Here is a 19516-nt window from a genome sequence, read left to right as displayed (position 1 = left end):
TGATTCTTGAGCCCCAGACCAGCGTGCCTACTAGACTTTTGATCATCTTCCGAAATCTGGCCCGGACAAAGATCTGCACTAGAATTCTGCTCTGCGTCGTTGGGTTGGAGCGGCAAAGCGTCCACGTACGACCGAACCTGCTGTAAGCCTCGACGGGCTATCAAGATTAAGTCCAGTCCAGCATTCATGTCTTCAACCAACCATCTTATCATCTTGTATTTTACATGTGTAGGCAGGGCCCCCGAAAAAAAAATTGACGACACAGTAATTCAATCAATAAGCAGACATTATTTATGTTGTCACGCTCGTGCATAATTTATGGTGCATACGGTAATTTATGCGTACAGTTTCTTGAAGTTATCTGCAGCAGTCAATCGATCGCCACGAACCAGTCGTTTTGTTGCCGAATCGGCTGATCTCAGCAGACTCATTTTCTTTTCCCTCACTTCCCACGTTAGAAATGATTCTGTTCCTGCGCGGAAATGCTGGTTACTGGGACGCACAAACACTTGACACAGCAACTCGAGCGTAGATACCTGTTATTGATTCAATAAACCTTTCCAACAATCGTGTGCGAGTGGGGAAAATATACATATTTTTCTTCGTCCGCGGGTGAGGAGTGGCGGGTTGCGCGCTATCTATGAGGTTTCGAAATGAGCTCAGCTATTCTCTCTACCTCTACCGCGATCGGGAAACCGACATTTAGCAGTTGTCCTTTGACTCTTCGAGCCTCAGTCCGTTGCAAAACTGACCATTGGTTATTGCAGCAGTAACTCAATTATTTATTGGTCTTCTACAGTAGCTAAAGCATCATAACGTATTGCCAACATACAAGCTAGCTTCGCGATAATTTATCGTGAAGATGCTACTACGATAAATAACAATATCATTTTCGGACCCCCTGTGTGTAGCTGCCTTCGTTTCAAATTAACGTGACTACAGTCGAAGTATAAGACTACTGGGCCTCCCCACGCTTATGGTACTATTAATTGCAGCTAAACTGCAGTAGGACGTTGCTCATCGTCCTGTGGCTCTGAACTCTTCTTCTCGCGAATCTCATCCCTCGCGATGGCCACAGCGTCGCTCCGGGTCACCTCTAACATGCATACGGAGCAAAATGTGCGTTTCTTGTCCAATACCGTGCGGCGGTCAGGCGCCAAGACGCACACAAGTTTCTTGACGCTGCAGCTGGAGCACACGCCACGCCGACAGATCTTGCATGTCCGTCGCAGGTGGAAGCCGTAGCCGCGTTCACAGACACTGCAGCCACTCCCGCTCTTCTCAGTAGCGTTCTGTGTCGAAGCCTCGTCCACCGGCTCAATAGCCATCGGGCCGTTGACCGGGAGACCCGAGATTTTACGCATGCGCCACACGATCTTCTTGATCTCGGCGCATTCCACGTATTTAGAAACGCTTAGCCACTGTGTGGCCACCGCGTTCATGGACAAAGAATTAAGTAACTCGCTGCTATCGCTACGAAAATCGAAGAAACCTCGAGCGTAGCACTCGACGGTTTCTGGCGTCTTTTGACGGAACAGACAGCACACGGACATGTTCGCTCGCTCGACCCCGAACTTGTCCAAGCTCGGGACCTGTGCGAAAGCGACCGAGTGCGAGATACTAAAGCCGAGCTGCTCACCATTACAGTTCGTGGCGATGCCCGTTGTGTCTAGACAAACGTAGTCCCGGGCGTCGTGTAGTCGCCACTTAACGCCGACGTGCCGGAACGGGTGGTCGTCCGTCGGCTGCACAATCGACTGCAGCACTTTGCTGTCGACCACGCCATCTTGTAGACATCTGGACGTGAGCTTCATCTGCTCTTCAGTAGCCGCTGCAGCTACAAACAGTACGTCCTCCAGCTTGCCAACAACTGTGCCCAATAGCAACAGCGAAGGGAGGCACGGTAGCGTCGATCCGGACGATGCGTAGGCTGTAGATCGCTCCTTGTATACTCTGATATCGTCTTTGCGACGCAACTCTTTCCATTGTCTAGCGTCCGCGTGCCCGTCCGGAGACACCTGTAGCGATCTGTAGCTCTCAATGTTGTGCGTCGCCAACGTGTCGGCCAGTTTCCGTAGCGATGCCACGTCCGACACACATAGATCGAGCTTATGTGGTATGTGGTAGTGTGCCAAGTCCTGCGTCCTCATAATATGAGCGATCGACTCGGAAACAGGAGCCCCAATTGTGAAATGACATGGTTTGTGGAGACCTGTCCTGAAAATAATGTTCGAAAATCAAAGAAAAAAGAAAAGGTTTAGGAGGACCTAAACGAGGGGACGATAAAAAGCACTTTTGCTGACCTACAAAAGGAAAAGCATGTTTATGCTAAAGCGCTTCTAAAAAAGTATTTAAAGCTATTAATACACCTAGATTTTTGTAAGCTACTACAAAGTATTTCATTTTAAATAAAATAACATAGGTACGTAGAACCTAGACAGTCTGGGGGCTATTTCGGTGGGAAACTCACGACCTTTTGTTTTTATTATCTGCACCGCGGCTTCAAGGAATCCCAAATTATTGCTGAGCATTGTTCTGTTGTTCTGGAGCGGGAATCACGTGCGAAACACCTTTACTGTTTTTGCTTGGAGGGGAAGTGAGCCATCTGCTCTGATTGCCAGAGAGCAAAATCTCATTAGCAAAAACAGAGAGGCGTTAGAGCATCTCCAGCGGTTAGACTTATTTGCAAGTCCTATTGAGACGGATGAGACCTCAATTTTTAGGATAGAACTCCTGATTGCATCTTGTCTACAGCGGTTTGGAACTCACCGCGGCTTAACATTTTTTTGTCCAATCAAACGACGATACAAAAGATCTCTCTCGATACCGCACTATCAGAAATACACGAAGGAGTGAAGCACTGCTGGCGACGTCAAGTATGGACGACGACTCGGAAGAAGAGTACTATTTCACCTACATGTTGCCTGAGGGCGGGGTGGACAACACGAGCGCAGTGCGGGGCAAACACGGCGGGTCCACCAAAGGCAGGAGAGCAAATAAAGAGCGGGATCGAGAAATATGGGGTGAACGCCTAATGAGTGACTACTTTGGCGACAACCCAGTCTACGATGATGGTATGTATTTGAGTAAACGACATGTTCTCCTTTAAAACTGTCCATTAATGCTCATGGCTACTCGTTCTGATGCAGATGACTTCCGCAGGCGATTTCGTATGCGTCGTAACCTCTTTGAGCTCATTACCATTGCCCTGGTTGAGGATGAAGAATGCAGCTACTTCGTCCAGCGTAGTGACGCAACTGGACGTGCTGGTTTCCTACCAGAACAGAAGGTGACGTGTGCTTTACGGATGTTGGCATATGGAGCATCAGCAGATCAATTAGATGAGTTGATTCGTATGGCTGAGTCCACAGTGTTGGAGACCTTAAAGCTGTTCTGCAAAAATATTATCCGATTATTTGGTCCAGAGTATCTTCGAAAGCCGACCAAGGATGACTTGAAAATACTTCTTGCCGAGAATGCTGAGCGCGGATTTCCGGGTATGATTGGTAGCTTGGACTGTATGCACTGGACATGGAAGAATTGTCCAACGGCATGGCAAGGAGCTTTTCAGGGAAAAGAGAAGTGTTCGACGGTGATCTTGGAAGCCGTGGCTTCTAAGTCGTTATGGGTTTGGCATGCATTCTATGGCATGCCTGGCGCCAACAATGATTTGAATGTACTCGAGCGTTCACCTTTGTTGAATGACCTGGTAAACGGTGTTGCTCCCAGGATTTCCTTCACTGTGAATGGTGCGACGTACAATCAGGGATACTATCTTACAGATGGAATTTATCCTGCCTGGGCAATTTTCCAATCCAGTATCAGTGCGCCCCAAGGCAACAAGCGTAGATGTTACGCTGCCCAGCAGGAAGCCGCTCGCAAAGACGTTGAACGCACATTTGGAGTATTACAACAACGCTTTCGAATTCTTGCCCTGCCCTGTAAACTATGGAGTGTCGATGCACTGAATGATGTAATGCTAGCATGCATCATCCTCCATAACATGATTGTGGAAGACGAGCAGCGAATTACCTCGCTAAATCATCAGTACCTGTTTGAAGATGAATGGGTCAGCCCGGCAGAAGTTGGTGTACCGGATGAGTGCCCAGTCGCAATGATAGCAAACGCGATGCAAGTGCTTGAAGACGAAGAGCTTCACTATGAATTAAAAACGGATTTGATCGAACACGTATGGCAGTGCTACGGTGATCTCGGCTAGCAAAACTTTTCTCTGGATCCTGTGTAGTAGGTTTTTAAGCTAGACTACGTGCAGAAGCCCAGCTAAATTAAAGTACTGATTTGATTGTCAGCAACTTCACTTTCTTCACCCTCGCCATTATGTAGTCCTGCCACGTGCGGTTCCATGAACGAACGCTCAGGTGTTTTTAGCTCTTCGCTTTGTTGTAACTGCTGGCGCTCTTGTGAAACAGCAAGTGTCTTCCTCATGTTGGCGAGGATGGTTTTTCGCTGCATAGTAAAATATTCCTGTGATTCGTAGCTAGCGGGATTCTGCAAGAAGATAGATAGATGGAGACTTTGCTCCATCACAGCGACCTTCTTTTCTGTGGCAACAACGAACCTAAGGTGAGCTTCACCCCCAATCGTTCGAGCTCCAGCACTTCCATGACTCTCATTAGTTTTGGCGTTAGCCGCCTTTGCTGCTTTGCGGCCTTCTGGTCTCTCCAAAGACGCAACGTCACTTGTTCCTCGCTTGACTCCAATAGATGAGGCCGAAGTGATCTTGTTGGTCCACTTGGGCTTGTCCTTGAGCTCCTTCCACGCCGCAAGAAACTCGAACGGCTGTTTGCGTCGCTCTGGGTAAACCTTCAACGCGGCGTCCAGATACATAGCGTCATTCCATCCTGATCGCTCTCTGCTGGTGACCTTCGCATATATACCGCAGAACTTCGTTACTTCTGGCTGCAGTTTCTTCCATCGCCCCATTATCGCGACCTCCGTTCGTGGATCCTTGTCTTCTGGTCTCTTGTTTTCCAGCCAGTGGCTGTACAAGCGACTGCTGAACGTGCTCTTCTTCTGTCCTGCACCCACGCACTGCGTCCTCCGATACCTCCAGCCACGACAGGCAAAGCTGTATGGTCTCGCTCTCACTCCACGCTAAGCCCTTCCCCATCGTACTGCAAGTTTCCGTGTCGGTGCTGAGATCGAAGGTTTCCTTTCGTTAGACTGAGGTTTTATATAAAGTCCTTGGACCAGAAATATAAGTCTTCCTGAAGTTAAAACTAATAATACCACCAACGGGTGGGGCAAAAAAACTTGTCGAGAGATTTATTTGCGCAACTTTTGGGATAAAACCATCGTTAGAGCCTACCGCTGGAGATGCTCTTACTGCAACCACAAAACGACAAGACGACAGGAAATAATGCAACCTTATCGCCTAAAGCGACCACAAAAACATATGGTCTCTGGTAATTTATAATAAATGACGTGGCCACGTCGTCGCCGTCATCAATACCAGTGTAAATAGCGCCACAACATCCTAAATTTAGAGTTATTGAAACAGCATTAAATGTGTGTGCACCACACCTGGGTGTGTTTCTTACACTACACTGTGTGGAACACATTTTTTCTCACTTAGCAAATATTTCAAGGATCCAACATCGCAGCAAGGATGGACGGAAGGTCGCTCGCTCGGGAGCTGGTGCGCGCGCGCATCTACGAGCTCATGGACATGAAGAACACGCTTGAAAAGATCGGCGCAAGCCTCGAGAAGATACTAATAGCTCAGATGGAGTTACTGTCACGCATCGAGGTGAAATAGGAGAGCATCTACGTGCTGGCGTCTGAGATTGCCAATTCTGGTGCGAGTCAAGACGGGCACCTATCCTTCGGAGCTTTGCTAGAAATGGCAGTCAACAGATTGAATGGGTAGTATGGTAGTATGCTAGCGGTTTTTGTATTAACGGATAACACAGCTACATCTACCCACTTCAGTTGCTTGAGCAGTTTCTCATTAATAGACTTCGTATTATCCACAGTGCGACGAGCCATACGGCTCTTGCTCGATTTACAGAGTATTATCCACAGCATTCGGAGACGCATAGCTTCCACATCACTCTTGGAAACGTTTCTGCATTGCCAGCGAAGATTCGCGGTCACATAGCTGTAAGCTTGGGCCACAACAAACACGCCACACCTTGAGTAGTCGGGTTGCTGTGGAACTTCAATCCACTCAATAGGGTCTATGCATGATTTTGCCGCAGGTGCTGATGCCTTACTCCATCTCGCCACAAAACCACAAAGCCCTTCCATAACTGAGTTACCATCGCCGTCCTTAACACCGTTCCAAACCACCTCCATGTCCCCATGATAACCTTCGTCAATCAGGGGCTCATACAGGTAGGGATGCACATGTAATGTGTCCTTGGCTTCAACGTAGCGTAGCGTAGTTATTATGATACCCCAGTGGCTTTGGTTCAGGTTGACAGGTTGAATCATGAACTTGGTAGACGTGATACGCGTGTTTGGTGTCTTTGGCCATCCAACAGCTGCCGTCAATGATGACAGGACGTAGCAATCCCGCATCGTGCTTCCAATGAATTCCAAACAGAAGTCAATTGGGCTATCATTCAGCCATCCTCTACAGAGTCCACCAACAACGTTTTCGAAGGCGATGCAGGCCTTACCCGACCGTGTCGTGTATTCAGAACTCAGTCGACTGGATGCAAACTTTGAAATCACCTCGTTTGCCATGGTGCAGTGTCGCTCCTTTACAGCATCAACTGATAGCCCACTCGTTTCAGTCTCCACAGCAAATAGATCCACATCGGAGTTTACCTTCCGCCAGTTTTTCTCCAACCATTTCCGATCTTCGAGCCATGCTTGTACCTTGGCCTTTACCGCGTAGAATGTAATTGCAGCTCCCACGTATTGTCTAGTACAAATCACAGCTCATATTTATAGCAACCACAATATGACGACCATAAAAAGCAACCATACGAGAATGGCAACCTTACCCGCTGAATTGCCAAAGTTTGGGGTCGATAGAAGCCACGAGATCGAGCACGATTCCTTGTTTCTTGATGCGGTCGTCGAGTGGATCTGGGTGACGTTGCTCGGACTTAGCTGTCTTGATTGAAGCTTGCATTGACCGCGTGATGTCTCCAGGGATTACAAATGGGTGCATGTACGTAGCTGGTCGTACAGCTTCCTAGCTGCATTCGATTGTGCGACCCCTGAGGTACGCATCGTCTAGTTGGGCAGGGTATTTGTCTATAATGCCCGCCACAGCTCTGACATTCTCTGTGTTGCGAGCCCAAACGACAAACTCGTCAAGCTGTACGGTAAGATCGCTAGGGTATTTGTGCACGGCGAGACGAGTATGAGCCGAGGTAAGCTTTGTCTGTCTTAGCTGCTTCGGATTTGATCGTTGTCTCCATCGGGTCTTCGGCTTTGGGACGTTTATGATATCCACTTGCCGCGTAGGCATCGCTGGGTCGGTAGTTGGATGTACAGCAGATTCACCAACCTCACAATTTTCGACTTTATTGTAATCAACTGCATTCTCGTAATCATCTGCATTCTCGTAATCATCTGCATTCTTGTTATCAGCTTCATCTGTGATGGATACCGGCGATTGTGCCTTGCTCACGATTATGGGCTTCCGTGACATTTCTATAGCTTTCTGCGTTGATGGGACGTCCTCACAGTCGCTGCTACCGTCAGTGTTGGCATCCATATTTTGTAGCCCCTCCATAATACTAGCAGTGACCACTGCATTTTCAAAATCAAACAAAGAATCCATGTCTTCATCAACGTCTTCATCGTTGTTGCTGTCTCTACACGGAGTCGAAGCCATTTGCCTCCCTCGTAATCCAACTTCAACGGTTTCTTTCCAATCTTGAAGCTCTCGATAAAAATCAGCACTGGCCAATTCGGACAGATGCTGGAGCAGTGGCTCTAGCATTGCCTTTGCGTACGAGTACTTTTCACCAGATGTCAGCACAACTTGGTTTGCACGTTCGTCCCGGCCCAATCGAACAAATACAACCTCTTTCTCACTGTCGGATGCCGCATGTGATTGTTTCCATTCGAAAGGACGTGAATCTTCGTACACGTTCGGCAACCTTATCGGTCTCGGCAACCTTAACTTTGACGTATTGACAATTGGTTGAAGCGCATCGGCTGCTAAACAGAGCTCTTCTTTAGTGTCCAACGCGTCGAAAGTACTCCATCGTTCGTGGACAGAGATTCCAGGTAGCACATTGAAACCATGGCCATGGCTGGCAACATGCATGAGATGACAGCACGGTAAGTGGTGGCTTGTATAAAATAAGCAGGTACAGATCCACTCAACGTCGTCACACTCGTATTTGTGATGACCTCCATAAACATCCCATTTCGAAACGGATACTTTGCGCTCGCAATTTGTGCTTTCAGCTCGGTTCACGAATTTTTCCCATTCTCTTTTCAGCAGATCCAACACAAACGGAGAGAGCCTCCTTGATATGGCCCTTAAAAATGTAGGAACCGTCTTGGACAATCGAGAGGAAGAATGCTGTTTCCCGATTTCAGATGTAATCTGCCGCGTGATGATCATCTGGTGCTGGAGTAAACCCGCCAACGTCTTGTCAATTCTGGTCTTGAGGCCAAGAAGCATCTTCAAGTATTTCCAGTTACACTCGATCCTGTTAGTTGTCGTATTACCAGCAGTAAAATGTTTTTCGCGTTCATAGTTCGATCACATTTGTCGACACGAATGCCAATTTTTCTCAAAATACGCAAAGAATTTGCTCCTCCTTGACTTTTTGCAGTATTTCTTCATTGCATCATATGCAGATACATACGCGTCTTGTGAGCGGCTGCCAGTAACCACAACAAATGAGTGAAAAGGCAAAAGAGAAATTTGCTGACTGTAACGCACCAATACAGCATCTTCGTCAGCAACTCGATAAGTTCTTCTCTCTGTGCCATCTTGAGCTCAAATACTTTGCGTTTCATCACTTTTTTCCAGTATGTAATGGCGTGGAATTGACAGAGTAGCACCTGGGCGGTTGGAAAGCACTCCTCTAGCACTTGCCACTCTACAAAATCTTTGTCGATAACCACACTCGTGACGTCTTTCCACTTTGGATCTTTGTCCTTGAAATATTCCAAGATCGTTTTAATCGTGACAGCGTTCTCACTGAGGCAAAAAAAGTCAACCACTGGGAACCCTCTACCCGTACACGTAGTGACAACCAAGCTCCCTACACAACAGTAGCAACCAAATGAGATTCAAGGCTGTTGTAAAAAATTAAGGTTGCGCTTAAGGTTGCTATAAACATAAGGTTGCTTTTCTGAACGTACCTAAATGGTAGCCAAGATTGTTCGTTCCGTGCGTGAAGTCCATCGTCAAGGTTTCACCCCACCGCTCAAACATCATCTTTTGCACTTTCGTTTGCATGATGGCTCCACAGGTGATGTCCATCTGGTCCTGGATAGCGAGCACATCGCTTCCTTCAATCTGTCGCAGAGCATGCAGCAAGTCTTTCATACGATCCTGAGCGGAATCTGGCCCCATGATACTTCGGAGAAGATTTCTGGTTTCCTGTGGTGTCACTTTACAATCTTTACAGCGTAAGACATTGCATACCAGTCGGTTAGATTGAATAATACCACCCATAATAAAAAATGAACAACTAACCAATGCGGTCGTTCAGGAAATTGGTGATGTGGGTAGAAGAAACACACGCATCTGCCAATGTTTTCACATCCTCCAGATCTTGTTCGTCCAGCGGCAGCGTCGCCGTTGTCAAGTAACTTGAAGCTTGTGTTCTGCTGTTGTCGTGCGAGTGGGTGTGGTTCTGAAACAGCAACAAGTTTATAGATGTCAGCCGGATTCTTTATCACGCACACATTAATAATAAGTCTCGAACCTGGTTTCGTAGCACGATTTCGTAGTGATTGCCCGAAACGCGACTCACGGTGGCCGTTAAACGTGCTGTGCATTTGCAGTACCGCTGCTTTCGATTGCGATGCCCCTTGGACCTTGATTTTTGGGATACACCGTGAGTGCACCGGTAGATTCTTTCCGAATACTCAAACGAAGTAGGGATTTGTGCTTGATGCGCGCTATATTAAAACAAAATAAGAGCATTCCTCTTCATGAATATATTTAGACAGATCACACCAGTAAAACAAGCGTACGTGTTGTAAGACGCCGTTCGTTCGGAGCTCCGCACACGAAACTTTAAATTCTTCTTCCCCGTGTATTTCTTGAATTCCTTTTCAAAATCAATCCACGACAAAAGTGGTGCCTTCGGCCTGAACGGCTTCACCACGTTCACTATTTCGTCCTCACCACCACCGTTCATGGAGTCCATCTCTTCAAGGTGCTTACTTTTTCGGATTCTAGGCGTGTAATCTGCAGTGGATTTGGGCAGGCGTGTAAGTCTGGATCGCTCACGCTGTGTACCTTCCGCCGGACCCGACTGTTCCCCAGTTGTCTGCTTCTTGGAGGGACGCGGCAGCGACTGCAGGTGTGGTGACTCGCGGATTAACTTCTCTTTCTTCGTAGAGGCTAAAATAACAAATTAAATATAAAATTACCTTCGCTAAATCAAACACAACCGCTTTAAAGCAACTTTACCTGCGTGTGTCTTCTCGTTTCTCTTTTTCTTTGTCTTCTTGCGTTGCACACGAGCTGCAAAACGCACCCCAGTGTTAATATAAGTAATTGCCCATCGCAAAAAATTAACATGACAGCAAACGTGCGTACCAGCGCTCAATGATAGATCACTCTTTGACTCCGAAAAGGAATCTTCCTCTTTCGCGTTGCTATCCTCCTCGCCCGCAGACGCATCCTCGTCTCTGCTATCATCGCTACTGCTGTCGTTGGCGTCTTCGATGCCAATTACCGCATACAGATCTCGCAGCCTCGTACGTCCTCGCCAGTCTACGGATTCGCACATAAGGTCAAACTAACTTTTGCTGCGTCAGGCGCAAGTACTGCAGTACGTACCAGGCTTGGCCGCGTCCTGCGCACGACTCATGGGTCTTCAGTTGCATCAGCGTCGGGTGTGGAGCTCGTGTTCCTGGCGCAGCCGCGCGTTCTTCTCGCTCCCGCGCAATTTCTGAAATGGGAGGCTCAGAATGATCGTATTTAAAACGAATCGAACTTAAAAGAACAGATACGTACGTACCTAAGACGGAAGCGTTTTTTTTATTTTAGTTTCGCAGGTAATTTATGAATTTGGGTAACGCAACCATAAAGTCTTTAAAACGACCATAAATGTCTCAATTTACGGTTGCGGTAATCACTCCGGCAAAAACATCAACTAATTGTACATGGACACCACTACTTCGAAGTACATTTTATTCTAACGATGATCACATTTTTTATTAAAGTAGATGTTTAAGAAAGCGCACTACAGCTATTGGTGTCACCCTGTTGAAGGATCGCTATTACTGTACAAATGCGTCGAAGTATTACGAGTACTAGCTAGATTACAACAATTACATGTAGTTACGCCGACGTGTAATAGGCTCCGGCATCGGGATACTTTTGGCAGCAAAGCCTTTCAAAGCCTCACTACTGTATTGGAAGTCGTCCTGATCGAACGCAAGCTCATCTCGAGCGATGGCAAGTGTGTCACTCATCGCGGCATCATCAACGCACTCTCGACAGAATGGACGCTTCTTCTCCTGTACAGTGCGACCGTCGGGGGCCATCGCGCACATAACTTTCTTCACTATGCACCGGGTACAGAATGATTGCGTGCAGCTTCTACAGATCTCGCGACTGGTGCCGAAAAATCCGAAGCTGTGAGAGCAACGGGCACACACCCCAGGTCGAGTAGATGGCTGGGAGGTCCTAACACTTGGCGACGAAGCACAGCTTGAACAGGTGCTGGCATTACTACCGTCTGAGCTGCGAGCATCGAGACTATTCCTACGTAGTCTCCACGCGAGCTTCTTCGTGCGCCCACACTCGACTTTGCGTCCAAATGACAGCCACTGCGACGCCAGAGCTTGCAGTGCAACATTGTTGAGCATTTCGCCTTTAGTGGGAAAGTCGAAGAACCCTCGAACATAGCACTCAACAGTCGTTAGGGTCTTTTGTCGGTAGAGCGAGCACATCGACATATTGCCACGTAGAACGCCATGTTTTGTAAATGTTGGTAGGCCCGGGAACGCAACGGAATGAGATAAATTATACCCAACCCGTTCCCCGTTGCTGAAACGTAGGATGCCGGTTGTATCTAATGAAACGTAGTCTCGTTCACTAAAGAGCTTCCATTTGATACCAACGTGGTAGAATGGGTCTTCTATCGACGGTTCTACCAGCTCACATAGCATTTTTGTATCCAGCATGCCGTCGTTCACGTACGTAGAGTTGATCCTCATCGCAGCGTCCGTAGTTGCCACTACGCCATACATTACATCCTCCACCGTTCCATCCACTGTTCCCAGTAATAACAATGACGGTGTGAAGGGTGCGCTGCCTCGATCAGATCCTGGGCGCTCGCGGAAGATTCTCACTCCGTCTTTGCGTCGCATCTCTTTCCATTGGCCTGTGATCGATTCTGGGTACCCTTTCTTAGTGACCATCAGCGTGTTGCTTTGCTCCAGATTGTGTGTGACCAGATCGCTGGCCAGGTCTCGTAGCATTTCTTGGTCCGCGTCAGACACCGAGAGCTCTGGCAGTAGATCTGCCAGCTTCAACGAAGATACCGGTAATGAACGCTTCATCTTGGGGACTTTCGCGTCACCCGGCGAAAGTCAATGTGTCACTCTATCGAAGCAGGCTAAGAGGAGACCAGCTGAGCCAATGACGAAAATGAGGTGGAGAGAGCATGACTCAACCTAAGGTTCTACCAAATGACGCATGAAGAGGCTCATCGACGTCAGTGGAAGTACGCCACCGCCTGTCCGAACTCTCCATAATAAAAAAAGATCTGATTGGACGATATCCACTTCACGACCTACAAGATGTAAGAAAGAAAAAAAAGAATCAGCTAGTTCTAAAAGATATTTTTTTATTTTAGAGCGCATATTCTGTGCTCTCGATATCCTTTCGCAAGGTCACCAGTTCATCCCTGGCGATGGCCACAGCGTCACTGTGTTCGACTTCGTGAATGCAGCGTGAGCAAAAAGTGCGTTTCTTTTCAAGGATTGAGCACTGGTCTGGCGCCACCGCGCACACGAGTTTCTTGACGCAACAGCGCGAGCACACGGCGCGGAAGCAGCTCTTACAGGTCCTTTTCCTTACCGGTAGAAAGCTGAAGTTCTTGGCACACAGTCGACATGTCGAATTAGCATGTTTCTGCTTAGGTTGCAGCAACGCAAGCTGTAGTAAGTCGGACTCATCGCTGTTCTTGCGTAGCCTCCATGCGAGCTTCTTCATCTGTGCGCACTTTATGTTACGTGATAAGGAAAGCCATTGACTGGCAATAGTTTGTAGCGCCAGGATTGTGTGGAGATGCCTTTCTGTCGATAATTCGAAGAACCCACGGGTGTAGCAATCGACTTTGTTGTTGGCTTTTTGGCTGTAAATCGAGCACACCGACATGTTTCCTCTCTCAATACCGAGATTCGTGAACGCCGGTAATTGAGGGAAGCCTACCGAGTGTGATACGTTATAGCCAACACGCTCGCCCCACGGAGTTTGCGTAATACCCGTTGTATCGAGTGTCACGTAGTCTCGATCATTGTAAAGACGCCACTGTAGACTCACGTGGTGGAAGGGGTTATCCATGGTGGGGCGCACAATCTCCTCGAGCACTTTGCTGTCGACAACACCGTCACGGATACACGAGGACTTGACCTTTAACGACTCATCTGTAGGCGCCACGACGCCATACATGACGTCCTCCAAGCTACCGACCACTGAACCTAGAAGCAATAGCGACGGGATAGCTGGTAGAGAATCGCCTGTGGCCTGAGGTCGCTCTCGATAAATGCGAATCTTGTCGTTCTTACGGGTAGAGACCCACTGTCGACTGTCTGGGTGTCCGTCTTTGGTGACGCATAGTTTGTTATACTGCTCGAGATTGTGCGTTACGAGCGTCATCGCTAGCTCCTGAAGTAGCGAGCGGTCCGACTCCGGAATCAGGAGAGCAGGTAGGAATTTAGAAATCGCCACGGGTTTCGGCATCGTCTCGACAGGTACGAGGTAAGTCGTGCAATAACGCTCCCTTGCTTTCCGACAGCCAGTGGCACCGACCCGAGAGAAAGCGCTCCACCGGAGCCGCCATGCCTAAGCGGAACTGTCCAGCGTGGTAGATCAAGTGGCAGGAGTCCAGACTCTGGACACTCATCTGTCAGTCAGTGACGAACAAGGGCTTCTCGGTGAGATGTCAGATTGTTTCGAAATTACGTGTATCGCTGTTCTGGAGAACACACACGCAATGCGACAGCGAGGGATTACATTTTGAAGAAGAAAGTGAAGCTTGTATGGCTGAACATTGGCTTTCAAATATTTACTTCACATTCGCCGCTACTTTGAAGAAGCTTGAGGAGCTTGCGTGCTGCGGCCTTTCTGGGCAGTTCAGACCACCTTTTGAGTCATTTTCAGGCAATAACTGGCGAGAGGGACCTGCGCCCTACGTTTGGACTAAGAGATACTAGTAGTATCCTGTAAACGTTCTTCAAAAATCAAATTCTACGTGAGGTGCCTCAGTTTCTACCACAAACTTAAACAAACGCAACAAGAAATGATGACGGGCATTCATATTGAATCTGCTAAACGCAAGATGCTAGAGGAAAAAAAGAAAAATGTAAACGAGAAAGCGCCACAGCCACAACGCGGGAAAAATAAACAGCAACTGAGGCTTTCTCGCAAAAATGAAGGAAATCAAGCAGCACGACTATAGGCGCTTAGCTTGTGCGCACACGCGCGTCGTCGGCCATAACTTTCCAGTCCGTCTCGCAAATCTTGACAAACGATACGACACAGCCAAAGAAGATGCCGCCAGTGAGACCGAGCCACATTCCCTCGACGCCCATGTCCATCCCGAAGGCCAGATACGCACCAATAGGCAGCCCAAGCACGAAATACGCGACCAGGTTGATGTACGCACCTAGTGACAGTCGTCCCGTGCCTCGGAGCACACCTTGCATTACAGCGTTGACAGCATCACACATCTGATACGGCATCAGGAACAACATAGCGTGGCCAGCTAACTCAATAGACACGGCATCGTTGATGAAGATCTCCGGGATATAATATCGAGTCGCGATGATAAGGACGACGAGAGCTGCTGACAACGTTATCGACAACATCATGCCGAGTGTCGAGGCCATTTTCGCGTGATGAGGTTTGTTGCGTCCCAAGTAAGTGCCCACGAGTACATTTGCAGCCACCGAAATACCCAGGAAAAAATTGTACGCAAAAGTGGACACATTCACCAGGACGGAATGCACACTGATAGCAACGACACTGTCGGGCAACCAGCCAATGACTGCCGCCATAATTTCGAACGATACCCATTCGAACAACAACATCACCGCACCGGGGATACCCAGTTTCAAAAAGATACCCAAATGGTTCAGCGCTTCCTTCGTACGCCAGCCAGGCCACCACTCAGCCGGGATATGAGGATTACGCAAGAAATACGGAATCAGACACAACGGTAGTGCCATCTCGGACAGTAAACGTGCAATGGCTGTACCATCGAAGCCCAACGACGTGTAGAATGTCAGATAGACGCCCAAGACGAGGTTTAGCACGTTGCTAATCACGGCAATGTACACCATGGGTAGTACGACATTCTGGGCTTGCATCACCTTCTTCAACATCTCGTACACATACATAGCAGGGATACCAGGCAACAGGATCTGGCTGAAGCGTCCAGCAAACGCTGCAACTTGTGCATGCTGGCCAATCATAAGAAGCAGAGCTTCAGTATACCAGTTGATGAAAAACACGGGGATCATCACGACTCCCAACACGATTAGACCACTTTGAAGATAGATGCCCAGTTTCTTTGGTTTGCCAGCACCATACGCTTGAGAGCATAGTGTATCCATGGCAGTGGCCAATCCGAATCCCACGCCGATTGCTGTGAGATTTAATACCATGGTCGATAAAGCCACGCCATCGAGGTATTGCTTGGTCAACGGCGAATCCAAATGACCAACTAGCGTCATACTCACTAAAGCAGGGAAAAACTCCAGCACATATGTAAAAATGACCGGGTTCGCTAGTGTGATGAGCTTCAGGATCTCCGTCTTGATCTCCGGAAGTGTATCAGTCTCCTCTTCTTCCAGAAGAATACCTGATTCAATATCAGTCTCCGAATCTCGAGTGTACTGAAGTAGTGGTAGTTCTTCCGCAACGTTGCGAGACTTGTGTGTCTTGGCCTGTTGCACTTGCGCTTCCCATCGGTCTGCAGCTGAAAACGATGACGATCGAATTCGGATTGCCACTGCACTAGTGGGACTATTAGAGCTGGACGAGCTGTACGAGCTGCTGGATGTCTCCGAGTCATCTCCAGACTCTTCCGATCCGAAATGCAAGGTCGCTTTCGAACATGCCTGGCGATTAGGTCCATTGAACTGCTTTTTGATCCTCGAGCCGACTCGTGGGCTCAGCGTCTCCAAGTTCCACTTTTCAACGTTCGATTTCCACGAAGTCGCATCACCGGGTAGATCTACTGTACTTGACTTGATAGTACCGTACCCAAAATGACGTGGCATGGTCGTCGTCTTAGAGTCCAAGTGTTGGAGTTTAACTTTCCGGGCAGTTTTGGCCTCGCTTCGTGGTTTGGGCTTTGGCTTAGTGGCAGTCGCGTCGGCGGATTGCCGACGTTTAACTTGGTCTTTGGTTCGGGCGGCAGCGGACGGAGTGGCCGCCTTGTGCCCATGGTTTCGTATTAAGCCGCTATTGCCACTACTACTGCCACTGGGACTATCGCCACCACTCTCCCCCGCGCCAGATCCGTCGTCCTCGCCGACATTGGCCGTAATCATCCCCATCGTCCTCCTAGTCTCTGCTTGACTAGTCGGACAGTTGGGGGAAACCTGGAGCTCTGAGCGATTAAAAAGTTGTTTTAAGGCGCTTCGCAATCTGATGAGATGAGGTGCCTAGTGAGTGGTGTATGGGGAAATTCTTGGATAAGCTGTACAATGGGAATGACGTACACATATTAAGGTTAGTTTCGTGTAACACTGAGACTTGGAAAGAGACTGTGGCACAACCCGAAGAGTCCCGGCCGTCGCTAAGAATAGCAACGGGTCTCCACATACAAAGGCCAAGGCTAACCCATCTCCAATGGCAATGCAAAAGTGCAGTTACGTACACGACGTCGAGGGTTGTCCAGGTAATGCAGTCGGCAAATTTCGCCATGCAGCGGGGGTGGCAAAACTCCCTCTTTAATAGTTTCGAGCTCGCGTTGAGTGGAGACTCAAGCAAGCGGAGTGTATGGAGGGAAGTTGCAACTAGTCCTGCAACGGGGGAGTCACTCCAAGGCGTTGGGTGGGTAGCTGTAGTTTCCTTTGCGCGTGAGAGAGGAGCGGTCTTTCTACGAGACTTGCGTACGGGCGCGACGGTTTGGAAATGGTGGCGATTGGTGGGAAAGAAAATCGTTTGCTTTTTTATACTCGGAAAGCTGACACGATGGGTTTGGCAGGTAATCAGAATAGACGGGCCACTTTCTTTTGGTTTGTTTGAGGATAAGATGTGGCGGTTTATTCTTGAAGTGCAAGTACAAGATGATAACATGTATCAGTACTGATGGGTAAAAGGCCTTTAGAGAGAACAAATTGCACACAGGGAAGGACAAGTGGTGATGATTATGTTACGAGTCTCCAAACACCAGTATTGTTTTTGCACGCGTAACATAAGCACACTATTTTAATACGTAGCTGTGAACAGTTGGGCGCGACCCGGCGATTGTTCAGTACAGTACTGTACATGTATTGCTCGCGACCAACGTCGCTGCAAACGAGCTCGCATCTGCTCGTTGTGAGCCGATGCAGTAAATTACCAGGCTTGAAATGACTTCAGTCGATGTACCGATGCTTTCAGCTGACATGCAGTATGTTGACATGATGCACCTGTGACACGACAAGAGACGCTACAATGTACAGTACTCAAAATTCACTTGATTTTAGTGAGATACACTCCTAAAGTTGAGGTTCTACGGAGCAGCATCTTCAAACTTGTGTGCACCACACTAAAACAAATACTGTCCTAAGTATTTCTGTACAGAGTTATTATAATTAGAATACAGAGTAAGTATTTATTTGTGATGAATTAAAAAATCCAAAGCATCGGAATTTAACCAATAACATTTATCGGACAAGACGGAATTCGAGCCCTTGTCCATCCGCACGAAATCGCTGTGCTCTATACACTTAGGTTACATGTCCAAGCTTACCTGATTACAGACGAGCCTTAGGATCATTATATTGATATCTTCAATAGTAATTTTCTTCAAATAAGGTGGGTGAGAGGGTCTACAAACTTAAGATAAATTCTTTCATTAGTGAAAAAAGGAAATTCCCGAATAATACTCTCTAGCCCAAATATTACCCTCATCGCGTACCCTCGCAGTAGCCAAGGGTAGCCTCACTGAAATTAAGTACATTCACGCTAGTTTTTCTTTAATATCTAAACCACTTTAAAACGGTCCAAGCCTGATCGACGATGTCATCGTATCGTTTCTTTGTTCAGAAGAGCTATCGATCAATCCTAATACTATACCAGATGATATTGCATTGGCGGGTTCTAATGCACCACCAAACTTTGGCACCTTATAAAAAATCTTTTAGAAGTCGGACGCTGAAGTGATGTTCGAAAGATTAAAGGAGGCAAAATGTACCTCCTTACGTAAGAATAACTTTTCTCATCTAATCAGGGTACTTTTAATTATATTAATCGGAAATTTTCGTTAGTAATACAAAAAGGACATTTATCATTATTCAGAGGTACTAAACTGATGATTTGGTATGTTCTGTAAAGGTCGATTAAAAAAAGAAAACAGTGACACCTGCTTTCCCCGCGCTTTTTGACCGTCCCCTCTGAAAATTGTACGGAGTCCAGCTAGCGCTCGTGGTGGCACTGACATCACTTCAGACCAGTGCGCATATTGACGCTGTAAACTTTGCACAAACAGCCGTCTGGATCCGCATCGAGCTTGTTCAATGTATGCAGAATTTCAGGGGGCCCTAAAAATAATACTCACAAAAATTGATTCCATTTTTAAATCTAAACAGTTAATATCGGGGTCAATTGCCTATAGATTCCACAACCAACAATACCAGTCTTCGTTCTCCACCATTTGCTGTGAATGCTCTATAACGACTTTAAATCCTGAGGTCATTCTCAAATTTTCTTTAAAAACTCAGTCAACTTCTCAGTCCGCGATGGCTCTTACGAGTAGTCCATGCTTTTACCGCAGTTGGAGGCAACATGCATACCTGCACGACATGTGGCAAGACCTACAAGAAGGAAAATTGCTACACGAACCTACTCAATCACCTGCGTCGCAGCCATGCCGACTATGAGCAAGAGGCCTAGGAAGCTGCACGCCGCCAAAATCACCTAAGCCTACGTTTTACCAGGCAGCGTGCT

At 47.7% G+C, this 19516-nt stretch overlaps 5 protein-coding genes across 5 annotated transcripts; 1 reads left to right on the top strand and 4 right to left on the bottom strand.

The window, feature by feature from the left end:
- Positions 1 to 995: 995 nt before the first annotated feature.
- Positions 996 to 2150, bottom strand: PITG_14680 (uncharacterized protein; the record flags this gene model as incomplete). The annotated part of the gene is made up of 1 exon (XM_002898521.1): positions 996 to 2150. The coding sequence occupies one exon, from the start codon at positions 2148 to 2150 to the stop codon at positions 996 to 998; it is 1155 nt and encodes a 384-aa protein (XP_002898567.1).
- A 1349-nt stretch (positions 2151 to 3499) lies between these two features.
- On the top strand, positions 3500 to 4219 carry PITG_14679 (uncharacterized protein; the record flags this gene model as incomplete). The annotated part of the gene is made up of 2 exons (XM_002898520.1): positions 3500 to 4069; positions 4154 to 4219. 2 exons carry the CDS (start codon positions 3500 to 3502, stop codon positions 4217 to 4219), a joined length of 636 nt encoding a protein of 211 aa, XP_002898566.1.
- A 7375-nt stretch (positions 4220 to 11594) lies between these two features.
- PITG_14676 (uncharacterized protein) lies at positions 11595 to 12690 on the bottom strand (the record flags this gene model as incomplete). Its single annotated transcript, XM_002898519.1, has 2 exons — positions 11595 to 11643; positions 11699 to 12690. 2 exons carry the CDS (start codon positions 12688 to 12690, stop codon positions 11595 to 11597), a joined length of 1041 nt encoding a protein of 346 aa, XP_002898565.1.
- A 292-nt stretch (positions 12691 to 12982) lies between these two features.
- On the bottom strand, positions 12983 to 14095 carry PITG_14675 (uncharacterized protein; the record flags this gene model as incomplete). The annotated part of the gene is made up of 1 exon (XM_002898518.1): positions 12983 to 14095. One exon carries the CDS (start codon positions 14093 to 14095, stop codon positions 12983 to 12985), a length of 1113 nt encoding a protein of 370 aa, XP_002898564.1.
- Positions 14096 to 14817: 722 nt separating this feature from the next.
- On the bottom strand, positions 14818 to 16917 carry PITG_14674 (Multidrug/Oligosaccharidyl-lipid/Polysaccharide (MOP) Flippase Superfamily; the record flags this gene model as incomplete). Its single annotated transcript, XM_002898517.1, has 1 exon — positions 14818 to 16917. One exon carries the CDS (start codon positions 16915 to 16917, stop codon positions 14818 to 14820), a length of 2100 nt encoding a protein of 699 aa, XP_002898563.1.
- Positions 16918 to 19516: the final 2599 nt, after the last annotated feature.

This window comes from Phytophthora infestans, genomic scaffold, assembly GCF_000142945.1.
Source record: "Phytophthora infestans T30-4 supercont1.36 genomic scaffold, whole genome shotgun sequence".
Lineage (NCBI taxonomy): Eukaryota > Oomycota > Peronosporomycetes > Peronosporales > Peronosporaceae > Phytophthora > Phytophthora infestans.
Note: the sequence above shows the minus strand (reverse complement) of the source record. Positions and strands in the feature narration are given on the sequence as shown.